The 14,109-nt window shown below is 50.3% G+C and overlaps 1 protein-coding gene across 3 annotated transcripts in view; it reads right to left on the bottom strand.

Annotated features, from left to right (window-relative positions):
* LOC118785474 (intersectin-1-like) overlaps positions 1 to 14,109 on the bottom strand; it is a 52,205-nt gene that overhangs the window by 14,195 nt on the left and 23,901 nt on the right. Inside the window, exons 6-24 of one of the 3 annotated variants that reach the window (XM_036540143.1) lie at positions 13,722 to 13,898; positions 13,244 to 13,322; positions 12,615 to 12,724; positions 12,367 to 12,430; positions 11,922 to 12,059; positions 11,640 to 11,752; positions 11,260 to 11,522; positions 10,564 to 10,713; positions 9,959 to 10,099; positions 9,487 to 9,574; positions 8,546 to 8,685; positions 6,307 to 6,390; positions 3,495 to 3,604; positions 2,915 to 3,123; positions 2,673 to 2,794; positions 2,352 to 2,366; positions 1,159 to 1,508; positions 722 to 881; positions 189 to 394 (exon numbers count right to left, since the gene is read on the bottom strand). In XM_036540143.1, the coding sequence (XP_036396036.1) occupies positions 189 to 394; positions 722 to 881; positions 1,159 to 1,508; positions 2,352 to 2,366; positions 2,673 to 2,794; positions 2,915 to 3,123; positions 3,495 to 3,604; positions 6,307 to 6,390; positions 8,546 to 8,685; positions 9,487 to 9,574; positions 9,959 to 10,099; positions 10,564 to 10,713; positions 11,260 to 11,522; positions 11,640 to 11,752; positions 11,922 to 12,059; positions 12,367 to 12,430; positions 12,615 to 12,724; positions 13,244 to 13,322; positions 13,722 to 13,898 (2,719 nt within the window). The remainder of the gene's footprint in view (positions 1 to 188; positions 395 to 721; positions 882 to 1,158; positions 1,509 to 2,351; positions 2,367 to 2,672; positions 2,795 to 2,914; positions 3,124 to 3,494; positions 3,605 to 6,306; positions 6,391 to 8,545; positions 8,686 to 9,486; positions 9,575 to 9,958; positions 10,100 to 10,563; positions 10,714 to 11,259; positions 11,523 to 11,639; positions 11,753 to 11,921; positions 12,060 to 12,366; positions 12,431 to 12,614; positions 12,725 to 13,243; positions 13,323 to 13,721; positions 13,899 to 14,109) is intronic. The other 2 variants (XM_036540144.1, XM_036540145.1) reach the window with 2 other exon arrangements.

The raw sequence follows: 14,109 nt of genomic DNA, 5'->3' as shown, positions 1-14,109 counted from the left end.
AGCCTGCTGGAGACTTCCATTAGACACTGCTGTCTTAACAGTTCCATGGTGAGAAATCTGTGCCCTGGTGCAGGTTGTGCCATAACAGACACACTTTCAGCTGTCCTTTTAAGCCACCACCAAACATGCAGTGCAATTCTGTCCATAAGCCAGTCAGACAAACAGGTGGATGTATGGACCCCCCTCACCTCATAGACTTGCGCACGGGGCCTGAGATGAGTTTGACGTAGGATTTGGGGAACCATCCCCGCTGGCCCTGCACCTCCCCGAACCACCACATGTCCTGCTGCTCCAGCACTGTGATCAGGTCGCTCTTATTGAAGTTCAGGTGGTTGTCCTTCTTCGCCCGCCAGGGATAGAGCGCCTGGGCCTGGAGACCCTCCACCCTCTCGCCCTGCCAGAGAGAGAAAGAGGGGGGGGGGGGAGAGAGAGAGAGAGAGAGAGAGAGAGAAAAGAGGGGGAGAAAGAGAAAAGGAGAGAGAGAGACAGAGAGAGAGAGAGAGAGAGAGAGAGGGAAGAGGGGGAGAGAGACAGACAGAGAGAGAGAAAAAGAAGAGAGGGGTGAGAGAGAGAGAAGAGAAGACAGAGAAGGAGAAGAGGAAAGAATGGTGAGACAGAATGGCAGACTGCTATCTTTATTGTCACAGTGTATTACCATTATTTTACACAGGCTTATTTTCGGATTCTGAGTTCGGTCCCCCTCTCCCCCCCGGTAACATACCTGTCCCAGGACAGGCGAGGGCGAGGAGCCTGTGAGGGTGGCGGGGGTGAAGGCGGAGCGCTGGCGCAGCTGCCCCGCGCTGGGCACCGACAGGGAGGGCTGTGTGGGCCAGGCGTCCCAGCCATCCGCCTCTGGCTTCTCTGCTGCGTTGGACGGCCACCTGTGCAACAAGCAACAAATGAACATGGAGATTCTGCAGAATAAACTAGGATATGTCAGTTTTTCCGCTTCACCCTAACAGGATAGATGATGCAGCTCCAGAACCCTTCATCACTATATGGAAAAACATCCGGCAAGACAACGCATAAAATGTTTACAAGGCAGTGTCTTGATCTTACTGTAATTGCATTTAAAGTAAGAGACCTGTTTTACATGACATTAGTGTCATTTAGCAGATGATCTTCTCCAGAGCAACACAGATTACAGCCAGCACTCACGTGGTACTGAAGTCCGCCCAGTTACTGGAGGAGGATGACGATGTGGAAGCAGGTGCGGTGGCAGTGGGAGGGGCCGCGGAGGTGACTGGCGGGGTGGAGGCCACGCCCTCGGAAGGCGGGGGCTGCACGGGAGAGGGCGCGGTGACGGCGGCGGCGGCGGCGGTGGCAGTGGACGTGGGCGTGATGCGGGCGGCCAGTTTGGGGACGGAGCCCGAGCTGGCTGCCGCTCGCAGGCTGACGGGCACCTCCGCTTCCGGAATCTTCTCTGCGTAGTTGGCGGGGAACCAGCCCGTCTTCCCCTTCAGCTCTCCGCCCAGCCAACCGGGCTCGCCCGTCTGTGACTCGTCAACCTGTCGGGGCGGGGGGGCATCGATCAAACAACACACTGAACTGTACATGAGAGAGGAGAGATACCAACCACCACATACAAGGGCAGCAAAGGACCACCTGCAAACTCGTGAGTATTTACTCAACAACAGAAACCCCCTTTATCCTTCCTTATTATGAGTCTAACAGTGCCGATGGACGTGAAGCACTGCACACACCACACCTCAGACACGCAGGCTTATTCAGCTGTTCTACTGGAACTAGGCCTGCGGGCCAAGGTTTGGCTATACCCACTTTTCCACTGTGAAACTCCACTACATGTGCAGACAAAAGGTTGAGAATTCTTCTCCCTCTTGCTTTCTTCTATTCAGTGTAACTACTGTCTAGTTCCCTGGAATACTTTATGGGCTAAACTTGACAGCTGTTTTCTGAAGGTGAATATAAATACATTTATGTATAAATGTAATCGGGGAACTGGAGGAACCAAAAGGTTGTCAGAAATGATGCTTGAAGATACTATCCTTAAGAAGTAGACAAGCACTCAACTGACCACAGAACTGGCGGAGCACTCCATCCATTTGTAGTTAAAATTACTGAAAGGCTAAAATATGCAGAACTATGCGTCAGAGTATCGAAATAAAGACTTTTGCTTCAACGTATACGTTACATCACACATGCAGATACATACACACTGCAGATTAAGTGCACATCCTATACCGAAATCAAAAAGATGGTTGTTCACCATTGTCTTCTTTATTCACTAGAATAAACAGACAATACATGAACGTGGATGTGGCACAAGCAACCAGACAAGCCACTAGCGCAGGAGGTGGCGACAGGACAGGGGTCAGGTGACCTGCACTTACCCACTCCCCTTTCACCTCCAGAAGGAGAGCACACAGGTAGGAGAGAATAAGGGGTTAGTACCAATAAACAGACCAGGCAAGGGTCAACCCCTGCTCTAACCCTCCTACAGAGCTGACCACTTCAACCATCTTCAGACTGGCTTTGTGGTTATTAATATAAAGCTGTGACACTGATGAAAAAGGTAGCAGCAAGATCACGTCCTGTTATTATATTATACCAAAAAACAAAAGCTGTAGTGGGATTTTACATACTGTAGCTCATATAGACGAATGTCTGCTCCGTGTGCTAACGGAGACCCTGTGACTGTACACCGTCCTTACCATGATGATGTCCCCGGGCTGGATGGTGATCTCGTCATGGCTGCGGGCGTCGAAGGGGTACAGCGCCCTGTAAAAGACCACCTTCACCTTGTCCTGGTTAAACCCTGACACTGGAATCTTCTCTGTGGCGGAGAGACACGGCGAGAGAGAGAGAGAGCGTTATATCCAGAGCAGAGGTCACTGCTCTCACACGCGCCCATTCACACGCACGCGTGCACACACACACACACACACGCACTCACCCCCTGTGGGCCACGGCGGCTGGGACGCCCCCTTCCCCAGCTCTGCCTGCTGCATCAGCAGCTTGTTCAGCTTGTCCTGCATGTCCTTCTTGCTCCGGCCGTCCTCCTCCGACACCCGCGTCATCCAGGGCTGCGGGGGCGGGGTGGGGGGCTCCACCCTCCCCTCGTCCCTCCACGCACCTGGCACCCCATCCTTCACGGGTTCCAGGCTGGGGAGGAGCAGAACAGGGGTGGGGGGAGGGGCTACATCAAACACACACGGCCACAGCCACAGACTGAAAGCAATCTCATTACATTATTGTCATTTAGCAGACGCTCTTATCCAGGGCGACTTACATAGATTACAGTTTTTATATGTCCTCCATTTACACAGCTGGATATTTACTGAGGCAATTCTGGGTTAAGTACGTTGCCCAAGGGCACAGCAGCAGTGTCCTGGCAGGGAATCAAACTGGCAACCTTTTGGTTACAAGCCCTGCTCCTATCCGCTATGCTACACTGCCGCCCCAATCTCACACGAGTATCAAAACAGGCAGAACAGCTGCGTCAGCGGCATCATTGCCGGAACACACACACTGACCGGCCCTCCTGCAGGTCTGTGGCCTTCACGTCCTGCTCCTGCCCCTGAATCTCCACTTCCAAATCCTTCTGCTTCTGCCTCTGCTGCTTGTTGTGGATCTCCCTCAGCTCCTGCAAGGCATTATGGGAAAGCAAACGGAGGGAAAAGGTCAGTGGAGTTCAGGGGAAACCATCTCTGCTCACAGCCAAACGTCCACCATTGTCCCCTGCAAGCGCCACCACCCAATTATGTTCTGTGTATCACAGTGTCCACAGGACTTCAGGGGGCACAGATCAGCTGTTGTTAGGAAACGGGATGTAACCAGAAGGTTTGCGATCTGAATCTTTGGCTGGATTCAAACGAATTCACCCTTGAGCAAGGTGACCATCCTCAACTGCTTTGCTAATCTTCCATCTTTAAAACTGGATAATATATTATAAGCAAACAAATAGAGCAAGTTGATGGAGTATGTCTTTGGATGAGTGAGGAGTGGGTTGCTTTCCAGCTGAACACGAGCAAACCAGAAAGAGCAACTCTTCACTGTGAATGAGGCGGAGAAAAACTCAGTTGTTCTCCAGTATAATTCTCATAGATAATATTACTGATGAGTGAATGACAGAAAGACAGACAGATAGAGCCCTCTGAAGTGTTTTTTTGTTTGTTTTCTGGGCACATTTGCATGGAACAAGGCGCAGACTAACGCACTTCAAATGCAAACACCTTCAGCGTTTTAGACAGAGCTGGAGGAGGAAGAGTAGGCCGTTGCGCTCTCCGTGTATTACGAATAAACCTCTGCCGATTTCACAGACCAAGGCTGTAACGGTTTTACAGTAACACAGAAGCCTTGATGAAAGCCGGTGGAATAGGGCGAGAGGAATCATTGGTGCATGTCCAGTACAGCATCTGTAACCCACCACTGGCCTTGGAGTTCCTGGGGGTCCACACACACTGACCAGGGAAACCATTAAAAACCCTCAATATGTTGCTCTTTGGTGTCCATATTGAAAAGCTCTCCATTTGTTTTAACTACTAGGAATGTAAGCCAATTTGAAATCTTTGTGTGGTTTCATAACCAGATTGACTAGTAGGCTACGTATCCCCGACCAAGGGCCCAGAATGCATTGCCCTACTTCTCTCTCTACAACTGAATATATTTGTAAATCTACTTGTTATTTATTCTTTAAAAACAATGTCTTTTTTAGCACTTAAAATATATACATAATTGGACTGCTAAGCTCATATTAAGATGATCTGAAGTCAGTTCTTCGTAACATAAACTGGTTTGTGTATCACAGAGTGGAATTAGAAATGTTTTGCATTTTAGCACTGAGCTATTCATTGTGCTAACAGGCAAAATAAGTACAACCGGCTTCACAGTGCATCTCATGACTGGAGGCAGACAGGAAAGTAGTGAGATAGGGTATATTTGGCTTCTGCATAAACTTTAAGAAATACACACATTTCTATACAAAATAAATGGCTACAACTTTTCAGTACAAATCCCTAAAGATTGTGTGAGGGTTCAATGGTTGGGTCAAAAAAATCAGATGTCCATTCATTGCTTACACATTATATAGGGAGCATCATATGCATCCCCGTTACGAAAGAGCTTACTTGCTTTTCAATATATACACCTCACGTAAATAACAACATACTCAATTTTGGATTTCCTGTACTCACACACAGGACATAGCAATGGTCAGAGGAACTTCAAGACTCTGAGGAAGGTTACATATTCTACTGAAACTTTTGAAAGAGGCCAGAAACATTCTTTGTTTTTATTATTCTTTTCAAAATTACAGGTTCAACATGTTCAGCTGTTCCACTGAATACATCATTAAGGGACCAGAGAGCAGAGTGCTGGCTTGTTCCTAGGACATTGCAACAGTAAAAACACTGAACGTGCATGTCTGGTAATGTCACAAATATTGCCGAAACAATATTTCCACTTGTTAGGCCAGCTGTACAGGCAAATGTTTTCGCAGCTGTGCTATGTAATAGCTGTTGCATACAGAGCATAGATCCCATTGATGTAAACACAGAACACTGGTTTTCAGAAAATCACACATTCAATTTCATATGAGTGACAGCTCTGAAGTTGAATGTCTACTGCAAGCAGTCAGTGCTAATGTGATCAAAGGTTTTCTGCATCAGAGCGCAAGACACAGATGATAGGAACAACCACTCCAAAAACAATCAGGTAAAGCCACCAAGACACTGTTACCCAAGAACCCTTGTGCTAGAATATAACCAGTTTTATATTAGACATAACCCTGATGGCCCCATTGCTCCTGTGGTAGGATCAAGCACTAGACCTTATAGAAGGATGACTTAAGCAAGAAGAGTTCATTAACATAACCTTGCCAATCAAACCACCAAGTCACTGGGTTTAGTAGTCCAAACATACCAAAAATGAACACATGCTTTGCAAAGCTATGTTTAGCTTATAGATGACCATCTCCTCTTTTGTTCCAATGAGATCTCCTGCATCCTCACATTAACCAGTGTAGTCTGGAGAAAAGCCACTTGCAACAGAGAACCAGAGAGTTTAACTATCACAAGAAGCAAGAAATTAAAAATAATAAATAATTACAGCGAATCAGAGCAGCACGCAGGCCTGGCTTGGGAGAGGGTGAAAGCTGCCCACTCTGTGCCTTCTCATTAACCACAGCGCCACCCGCTGGACAGAGGAAGCCACCTGTTTAGCTGCAAGCCTAGGAAGCTCCAAAGCAGAGGCTCAGCAGTGACTTTGAGAGTGCCTTCAAAGAGAGCTGGGGGGGGGGCAGGGAGGGGGGGTTGGTGAGGGGCAGGGTGGCAACTGTGGAGGGGGCACCTTTAGGTAGGAGTCTAAATGCTGCAAACAGTCCAGGAGAGAGCACAGACAGTCCAACAGCGCTTCGTCCACCAGGCTCTCTGACTGGAAGAGAGACAGAGGGGCCGGGGGTCAAAAGTCAGTCAGCATTGCTAGTGTGACTGCCGCACGTCTCAAGGGAGGAGACACACACCAGTACAGGCGAGAACAAAACAAACAAACAAAAAAAAACATCCTGACAAAAGAGCATTGCTCACTCATTTATCTCATCAGCTCCAGGAAGTGACTTCATCTCTTATGAGGGGGAGAGAGCAAAATTCCTCTTCTCAACAAACTAAATAAAAAGGTCTGTTTTTGTTCCTTTCTGAAAACCCAACTACCAAAATCTTCCCTCACTTCAGCCTCAACCGTGCTGTCAAATTCTATTCAAATTATCGAGTTCTTCATTGTTTTATCATGTAGGGACAGTAGGCCACAGAGTTACTACTGACATGGAATGTGGCTATGAGATTGACAGATAAATACTATGTCGCTACCCTACCCTTCTCCTTTCCTGTTAACATGGGCATGAGAGGGTATGTTTGTACCTCCATGCGCATCATATGGAAACCTCACCCCACTTACAACATTGTTCCCATCTCTGGCTTTTGAGACACCTGTATAATACATCATCTTCCCTGTGGAGAAGCCCATTATCAGCAAAATAGTGAATCGAACTTTAATATTACAATGTTAATAAACAGAGTAAATTTACATTCATACATAATGGCCCATTTGTCAACTGTGCAGTTTTGATCAAATGTACAGAGCAAGTACAGAGATTACAACCACAATTAATCATAATATTCTATTTATTACTATTTACAATATACACATGGTAAATTAGGGTTTACTTTGATATTTCTGCATTTGGTGTGGAGAGCAACAGTTGTGATTAGAGGCATCATGGGTAAATCTTGCAAGATTCTGCTGATATGTTGTTATCATAAAAAGCTTTGTTTCAAAATTTAATAGTTGTATCTGCATAATTACTATTAAAAGCTTTTGATTACAAAATGAATGGAATTCCATTCGGGGCTTAGCTGCCTTGCCAAGTTATTTGGCGAATGACTTAATGACCGGTCTGCAACAAACCCCTCCCTGCAGTGTCAATGTCCACTTGTCCCCCTGGGGGACACGTGCTCACAGACACCAAGGTCTTAAGTGTTTTGCATGTCCAACATTCCCATTCACCTGGGGTCTGTTACAGCTGGCAAGGACTGGGCTCTGTCTCCTACTACAGTTTAAGAGAGCACAAATCACAGCGAGCGTACAGCGGGTTTTCACTCCGTCAATTGCTTTGGCTTTGATTAGCTTAGCGAAAAAAAAAACAACAGAATTATTCATCTGTGAAGGTGCAGTAATGTGTGTTGTCCTGCAGGGGGCGCGGCAGCAGAGAGCGCAGCAGAGGGGATGGCGTGGAGACTACCTGTCGCGCCCTCTGCTCCTCCAGCATCAGCTCCAGACGCAGCCCCTCTATCCGGGCAGTGTGGGCCTGATAGAACAGGCCCAGAGACTGGAGGGGAGGACAGGGACGAGGACAGCCGAGCCGACACAGATACGGGACGGGTGCGGCCGCGGGGTGGAGGGGGGGTGGGGTGGGGGGCAACGGAAACACAAGGAGAGCAGAACAGGTGATCGCGTGGAGCATGCCACTGTGCTCCTTCGGCTCTGTATCCCCCCTCCCTCAGTCACAGCTACACACACGCATGCACGCACGCACGCACGCACGCGCACGCATGCGCACACACTGGATTTGGTGTCAGTGCGGCCATCACTTATACTGCGCTACCGCTAATAGAGCTTTTGGGGCACAAGAGAGGAAGACAATCCCGGGGTACAATCGTGCTCAGTGGCCCTCTCTCCGCGAATGCCGTGCCCTCTCTGCTTCCACGAGGAGCAGGGGAAAAACGCAGGATGTGGGAAACACCACATCGCAGCAGCGCCGCTGCCAGGGCCTGATCTCAGAGAGGATCCTGCGGCGGGAGTCCGTCCGTGACGTCAGGGGGGCCTCTGCACAGCCTCCAGCTAATTACGCCGCTGTCACAAACGGACTCTCTGCTGCCTGCACGGCATCCGCGCGCTGCGGCCTCCCCGGCTAAAAGCAACAGCACGCAGCACATCCACTTCCCCAACAGGAAGAACGAGCAAATGAGGCCTGTCTCAGTTAACCAAGTCTATCTGTCAGTTTGTCTGTCGCTGGCGGTCTGCGGTGGTCTACCTTGAGCTGGTTGTTGAAGGCGTCGATCTCCAGCAGTTTGGACCGCGTCTCCCGCTCCACCGTGTCCAGCTGCTCACGGAGCCGCTGCCGGGTTGACTCCTTCGACTCCAGGGCTTTGCGCAGGGTCGCCAGGGAGTCTCCTGGACAAAGAGGGCAAAAAAAAAAAAAAAACCCAGCCGCCTCACGTCAAACCACAGAGCACCATGCGCAAACTATAATTAGCACATAGCACACCGCTATTCTGTAATGGGCAATCGCGTTTTCTCCAACCAGTCCTCCTGACTGAAGTAAGGAAGTGTGTTTCAACGGGCTATGGCGTAATAATGTTAGCATCTATCATTTTCAAAATCTTCATTCATGTTTGAATTCACAAAGGCGGTTTCTTTCATTCAAATCTAAAATCTAGCAAAACAAAATCTGTTGTGTGTAATCAGTACAGTGACTTTTCACTCAGGTACCACCAGGTGATACACTGCTTTTTCTGTATATGCAGTGCAATGGTTAGGATAAAAACTGATCTGCAAGAAGACCTCACATTTCGGTCATATCCGTTCCTCCTGAGTGGATCTCAGTAACCAGGCCATGCTGCGACATGTGCAAAGACGTGCCACTGATCACTTCAGTTTTTAAAGACCGCCATGATCTTCAGAGAGACTGCAGAGGGCTTGTCTCCTCATCACATGGAACAGAGCTCTAGGGCTTTATGCCCGCTCCTCTCTAAAAACGGCCTGCAGTACAGTACAGTACAGAAGGTTACTAATACCCTCTCCTCTGTAGCAGTGGACTGCAGTATACAGCCGGTCACTCATACCCTCTCCTCTGTAGCAGTGGACTGCAGTATACAGCCGGTCACTCATACCCTCTCCTCTGTAGCAGTGGACTGCAGTATACAGCAGGTCACTCATACCCTCTCAGTAGATTGCAGTGTATGCAGCACTCACTGTGAAGGCTGTTCTGCTGGACCTGTTTCAGCTGGTCATTCAGACACTGTTTCTCCGGGATCAGACGGCCCAGCCACTGCTGCGATTCCTGCAGGACAGAACGAATGGGGCTGAATCAGGGGAGTCAGCAATCACAGACAGTGCGATATACACTATGTAACAGCGTATGATATATGTACATGCGCGCACACACACACACACACACACACACACACACACGCACGCGCACGCGCGCACACGCGCGCACACACTCACAATACACTGACCACGAGCCCATTTACAATGAGGAGCGTGTGCAGTAGGAAGAACACACTGCAGCCAGAGCTACAGCACTGTATCAAAGGAACACCCAGAGAGCGGTATTTATTTCTGTCATCGGCCTCGTTAGCACCGCACGGTACAGGTGAGAGGAGCGCGGAGGGATGGCGCAGAGCCCCGTTGCCGCGGTAACGCCGGCCAGGCCGCGCGGTACCTGGAGCTGCCGCTGCAGGTGGGTGATCTCGGCGATGCGCAGCTCGCGGGTCTTGTTGGTGCTCTCGATCTCGTGCCGCTGCGCGGACAGGCGGAAGCGGATGTCCTGGAGCTTTCCCTCCAGCTGCTGCTTCTTGTCATTCTGCAGGAAGTTTAAAAAAAAAAAAAAGAACCTGCGATGAGATGCAACCATCTTCCCTTTCTTTCCTTTCCACCACAAAGTCCAACGCCATGCAGTTAATCTGAGAGCATTACCTTACGTTACATTCATTTAGCAGACGCTCTTATCCAAAACGACTTCCAGCGCAAGAGAACAGAAGTGTATCCATACAAGTTGAATGAGCAACAGTGTCAGACCAGGCTAACAACACACCCAGACCAGTGAGTGTGAGCATAACACTATTCAAGCCCTACCGCAAGTTAACCTTTGCAACCTGACTAGACAAAGGAAGCCAAGTACAGATAAGGGAAGCCAAGTAGTGTGAGGTCGTGATAATTAATTGTTTTGGGGCACAGTTCTGAAAGACAGTTTGTGCCTTTGACTTTATCATTAGCTATCACTCAGTATGGTCTGTATTTGCCATGTAATTAAGTCCTCTGCATTACCAGGGCCTCCAGCTCGAACTCCAGCGTCTTCTTCCGGGCCTTGAGCAGCACGATGTTCTCCTGCTCGCGGTTCCTCTGGGTGAGCAGCTCCTGCCGCCGGCTCCTCTCCCACTCCAGCTGCCTCTGGCGCTCCAGCTCCCGCTTGGCCGCCTGGACGGGACAGAGAGACAGAGGGAGCTCAGCGGCCTGTGCACGAGACACGCACGCGCACGTTCGCCACTCTTACTCCTCTCTACTGTCTGCTTTCTACGTCTCTCAACTCCTCTCCCTCACTCTGCTCTTTGTCTCCCTTGTCTTACCTCTCATTTGTCATCTTGGTCTCAGTCTCTTTCCATTTCCTCTCATCGCCTCTCTCCTATTGATCTCTTTGCATTTTTGCTCCTCATCTCTTTCCACTCCTTGTCTCTCCCCCTCATCACTATCTCATTGCTGCTCTCTTCCTCAACTCCGTCTCATTGTTGCTCTCCTCCTCACCTCTCTCCTCTCGATCTCCTTGCGCCTCTCCCCCCTCACCTCTCGGTCTCCTACACCTCTCTCCTCTTAATCTCCTTGCGCCTCTCTCTTTCCCCCTCACCTCTCTCCTCTCGGTCTCCTTGCGCCTCTCCCCCCTCACCTCTCTCCTCTCGATCTCCTTGCGCCTCTCTCTCTCCCCCTCACCTCTCTCCTCTCGGTCTCCTTGCGCCTCTCCCCCCTCACCTCTCTCCGCTCGATCTCCCTGCGCCTCTCCTCCTCCCTCTGCCTCTCCAGCTCCCTCTGCTTCTCCAGCTGCCTCTCCAGCTCCTGCTGGCGGCGTCTCTCCTGCTCCAGACGCTCCCGCTCCTTCCTCTCCTGCTCCTGCCTCTCCAGCGCAGCCAGCCTCTCCTGCTCCTTCCTCTGCTGCTCCAGCAGGGCCTGCCGCCGCTTCTCCAGCTCCAGGTTCCCCCGCTCGAAGTTCTCCCGCTTTTTGTCCTCGAACGTCACTGGGGGGGGAAGAGACGGAGCACTCAAACACTTCTCTCCCAAGCATAGCAGAGGTGCATCAGCCAAGCTCCTCGAATTGTCTAACCATGTTTCTTTTTACTCATGTGTCTGCTCACCTGGCAGCTTCTTTTCTGCGCTCTGCGAGTCCTCCTCATCGGTCTCCTCCGAGACCCACTGGTCGGCCACGTGCAGGCTGGCCACCGAGATCCCGCTGCCCGAGCGCACTCTCCTGGAGGGAGAGCAACCACGCCGCTGTTACGCCCGCTGACAGGCAAGAGCAATCAAACTCTGAATCAAAGTCACACGTAGTGGTAAGTGAGAACGACCTGCTAAAAGCCACAGTCACACACGCTACAGGCATTCAGGTTAAAGTGCACGGCAGCGAGCAAATGGCACACCTGAATGTGGGCGGGATGAAGTCTGGGGGCAGAACAGGCGGCAGAGGCAGGCCGGACATGGCCATGTCGATCAGGTGCATAGCCAAAATGAACTCCTCTGCCGTCAGCTTCCCATCCTGATCAATGTCCGACAGGTTCCTACAGAGACAAGAAGCAAAAGAGGACTTTACTATGTGTAACAGGTCCACCGCTGAGATCATCAGAGCCTGCTTAGAGAAGCAGTGTGGAGCAGCAGACAGAGTGGCAGTACAAAGCAGTGGTCTGGGCAGTAGCGTGGATGTGTGGTCAGAGAAGAAATGCAGAGCAGTGGTCACAACAGCAGAGTGGAGTAGTGGTTAGTGACTCATGGAGAAAGTGTTATTTGTCCAGCATTTACATCCACCTGCACATAGCATTGTGTGAGGATACTCCTGTTATTTAAGTACGTGCGTGGTTTAGGTCTCACCATATAGAAGCCAGCTGGGCTTGTGGTAAACTGGACTGCATGAGGATGGTTCTTGCTTGTGGTCCTAAAAGGAAAGGGCAGGGCAGATATCAAAACCCGCTTGGCACAGACGTGCATTGACCTTGACTCCAGCACACAGGTTCAAAACACGTTCTGAGAGAAGAGTCCACTATGCTTACAGCTTCCGTAATAGGACACTGCTGTCAGACTAAGATGACAAATGTTCCAACACCATTTATCTGCTGTACCCGTGAGATGGCCGCTCATCATCTTGTCGTGGCTGTTGAAGAGCTGTCGGTACTTTAGCCGCGAGGACTGCGGCACGGCCCAGTCTGTCGGAGGGGGGGCTGCCGGGGCACTGTGGTGGGGCGGGCGGCACAGACAGAGACACAGGGTTAGAGACAGAACCTCTGACACAGTGTAACCCTGCCACAAGGAAAGCAGGGCTGGAAAATATTACACAAGTTGCTGTTTTACACATGTACAGGCAAGTACAGAAACACACACGGCCCTCTGGGACATATTTCTCTGATTTAACTTTTGTTGCAAAAACAAGTTCTGTACAAACTGGTAGATGCGTGTCTATGTTTCTGGTATCATACTAAGCGTGACCAGGAATTTGCAGGCATCTGGTGGCATGCACGCAGTAGCACAGAAATACAGGCCCTTTCCTCAGCTGAACTTGAACTGAGTTATGCTGAAGAATCTTTCTTCAATCTGTTGTGCTGTCGACCTCTGTGTGGAAAAACAGCCTAGTTCCTATTGGCTGTTGCACTCCCCTCCCTTCCCTATTGGCCGGTGCGTCTCGTTCGCCAATGCAAAACAGCAAACGTCTCCAAAAAGAGCTCAGAAGACACGTAGCCAAACGCAGACTCACGTGGGCGTTTCGAAGGACTGTCCCTTCTGCAGTTTGGTGCTGGAGCGGTTGAAAGAGGAGCTTTTGTTGAGGGCAGCGGCTGAGAAAGAGAGGGACACAATGGGCAGCTTGTACTACACAGTTCCAATTCGCACATGAGAGGAGACGAAGATCAGAGAAATGTCATCAAGATTCTCTGCAAGAATAAACGCACGCTACGGCCACGACCACTGCTACACACTGTGCATTTACACAACACTGGCCCCACACAAGAGCGCACATGCTGAATACTATTTCATAAGCAGCATCATCACACATGAGTATCAAAGCCTTCCTGCTGTAGCAATAAATATCATTTGAACAGAAATATCTGGTCGGGAAGAACAGTGAACAGCTTAAGTGAAGAAAAGGAGGTACCTACGGGGGGGGGGGGGTCGGGGTGTAACTACAGAGGCAGGAAAAAAAGGGTGGAACCATGGGAAAGGACAAAAGAGCGTACCTGGGTGTGTGAATCCGGTCATGGGCTGAATCATGGCGGGCGCTCCGTTGGCCATGGGGGGCACGGGAGGAGGCACTGATGACACGAGAGGGGGAGACATTCCCACCCCCGGCATGGCGGGCAGGGGTACAGGGGGCGGCCCCGGGAGACCTGGCATCCCGGGCATTGGGGCCATACCTGCGAGAGACACCAGGAGGCTGCTGTTTCTCCATCCTCTTTCCTTGATTCAACCCTGCTCTGGAATGACTAACGGTACGTTACAGCTCGTCTCACTGTGGCTACCTTTGCACTCTTACAGGAGCAAAACGGATGCAACCCTCCAACACGCTCACATGAAGCCGACGGCTGTTTTTCGCACTTAAAGTCATACGGTGCACTATAGTGAAGT

This window comes from Megalops cyprinoides, chromosome 11, assembly GCF_013368585.1.
Source record: "Megalops cyprinoides isolate fMegCyp1 chromosome 11, fMegCyp1.pri, whole genome shotgun sequence".
NCBI classification, from domain to species: Eukaryota; Metazoa; Chordata; class Actinopteri; order Elopiformes; family Megalopidae; genus Megalops; species Megalops cyprinoides.
The sequence above is the reverse complement of the archived record's forward strand: the minus strand, read 5'-3'. Positions and strand labels throughout refer to the sequence as shown.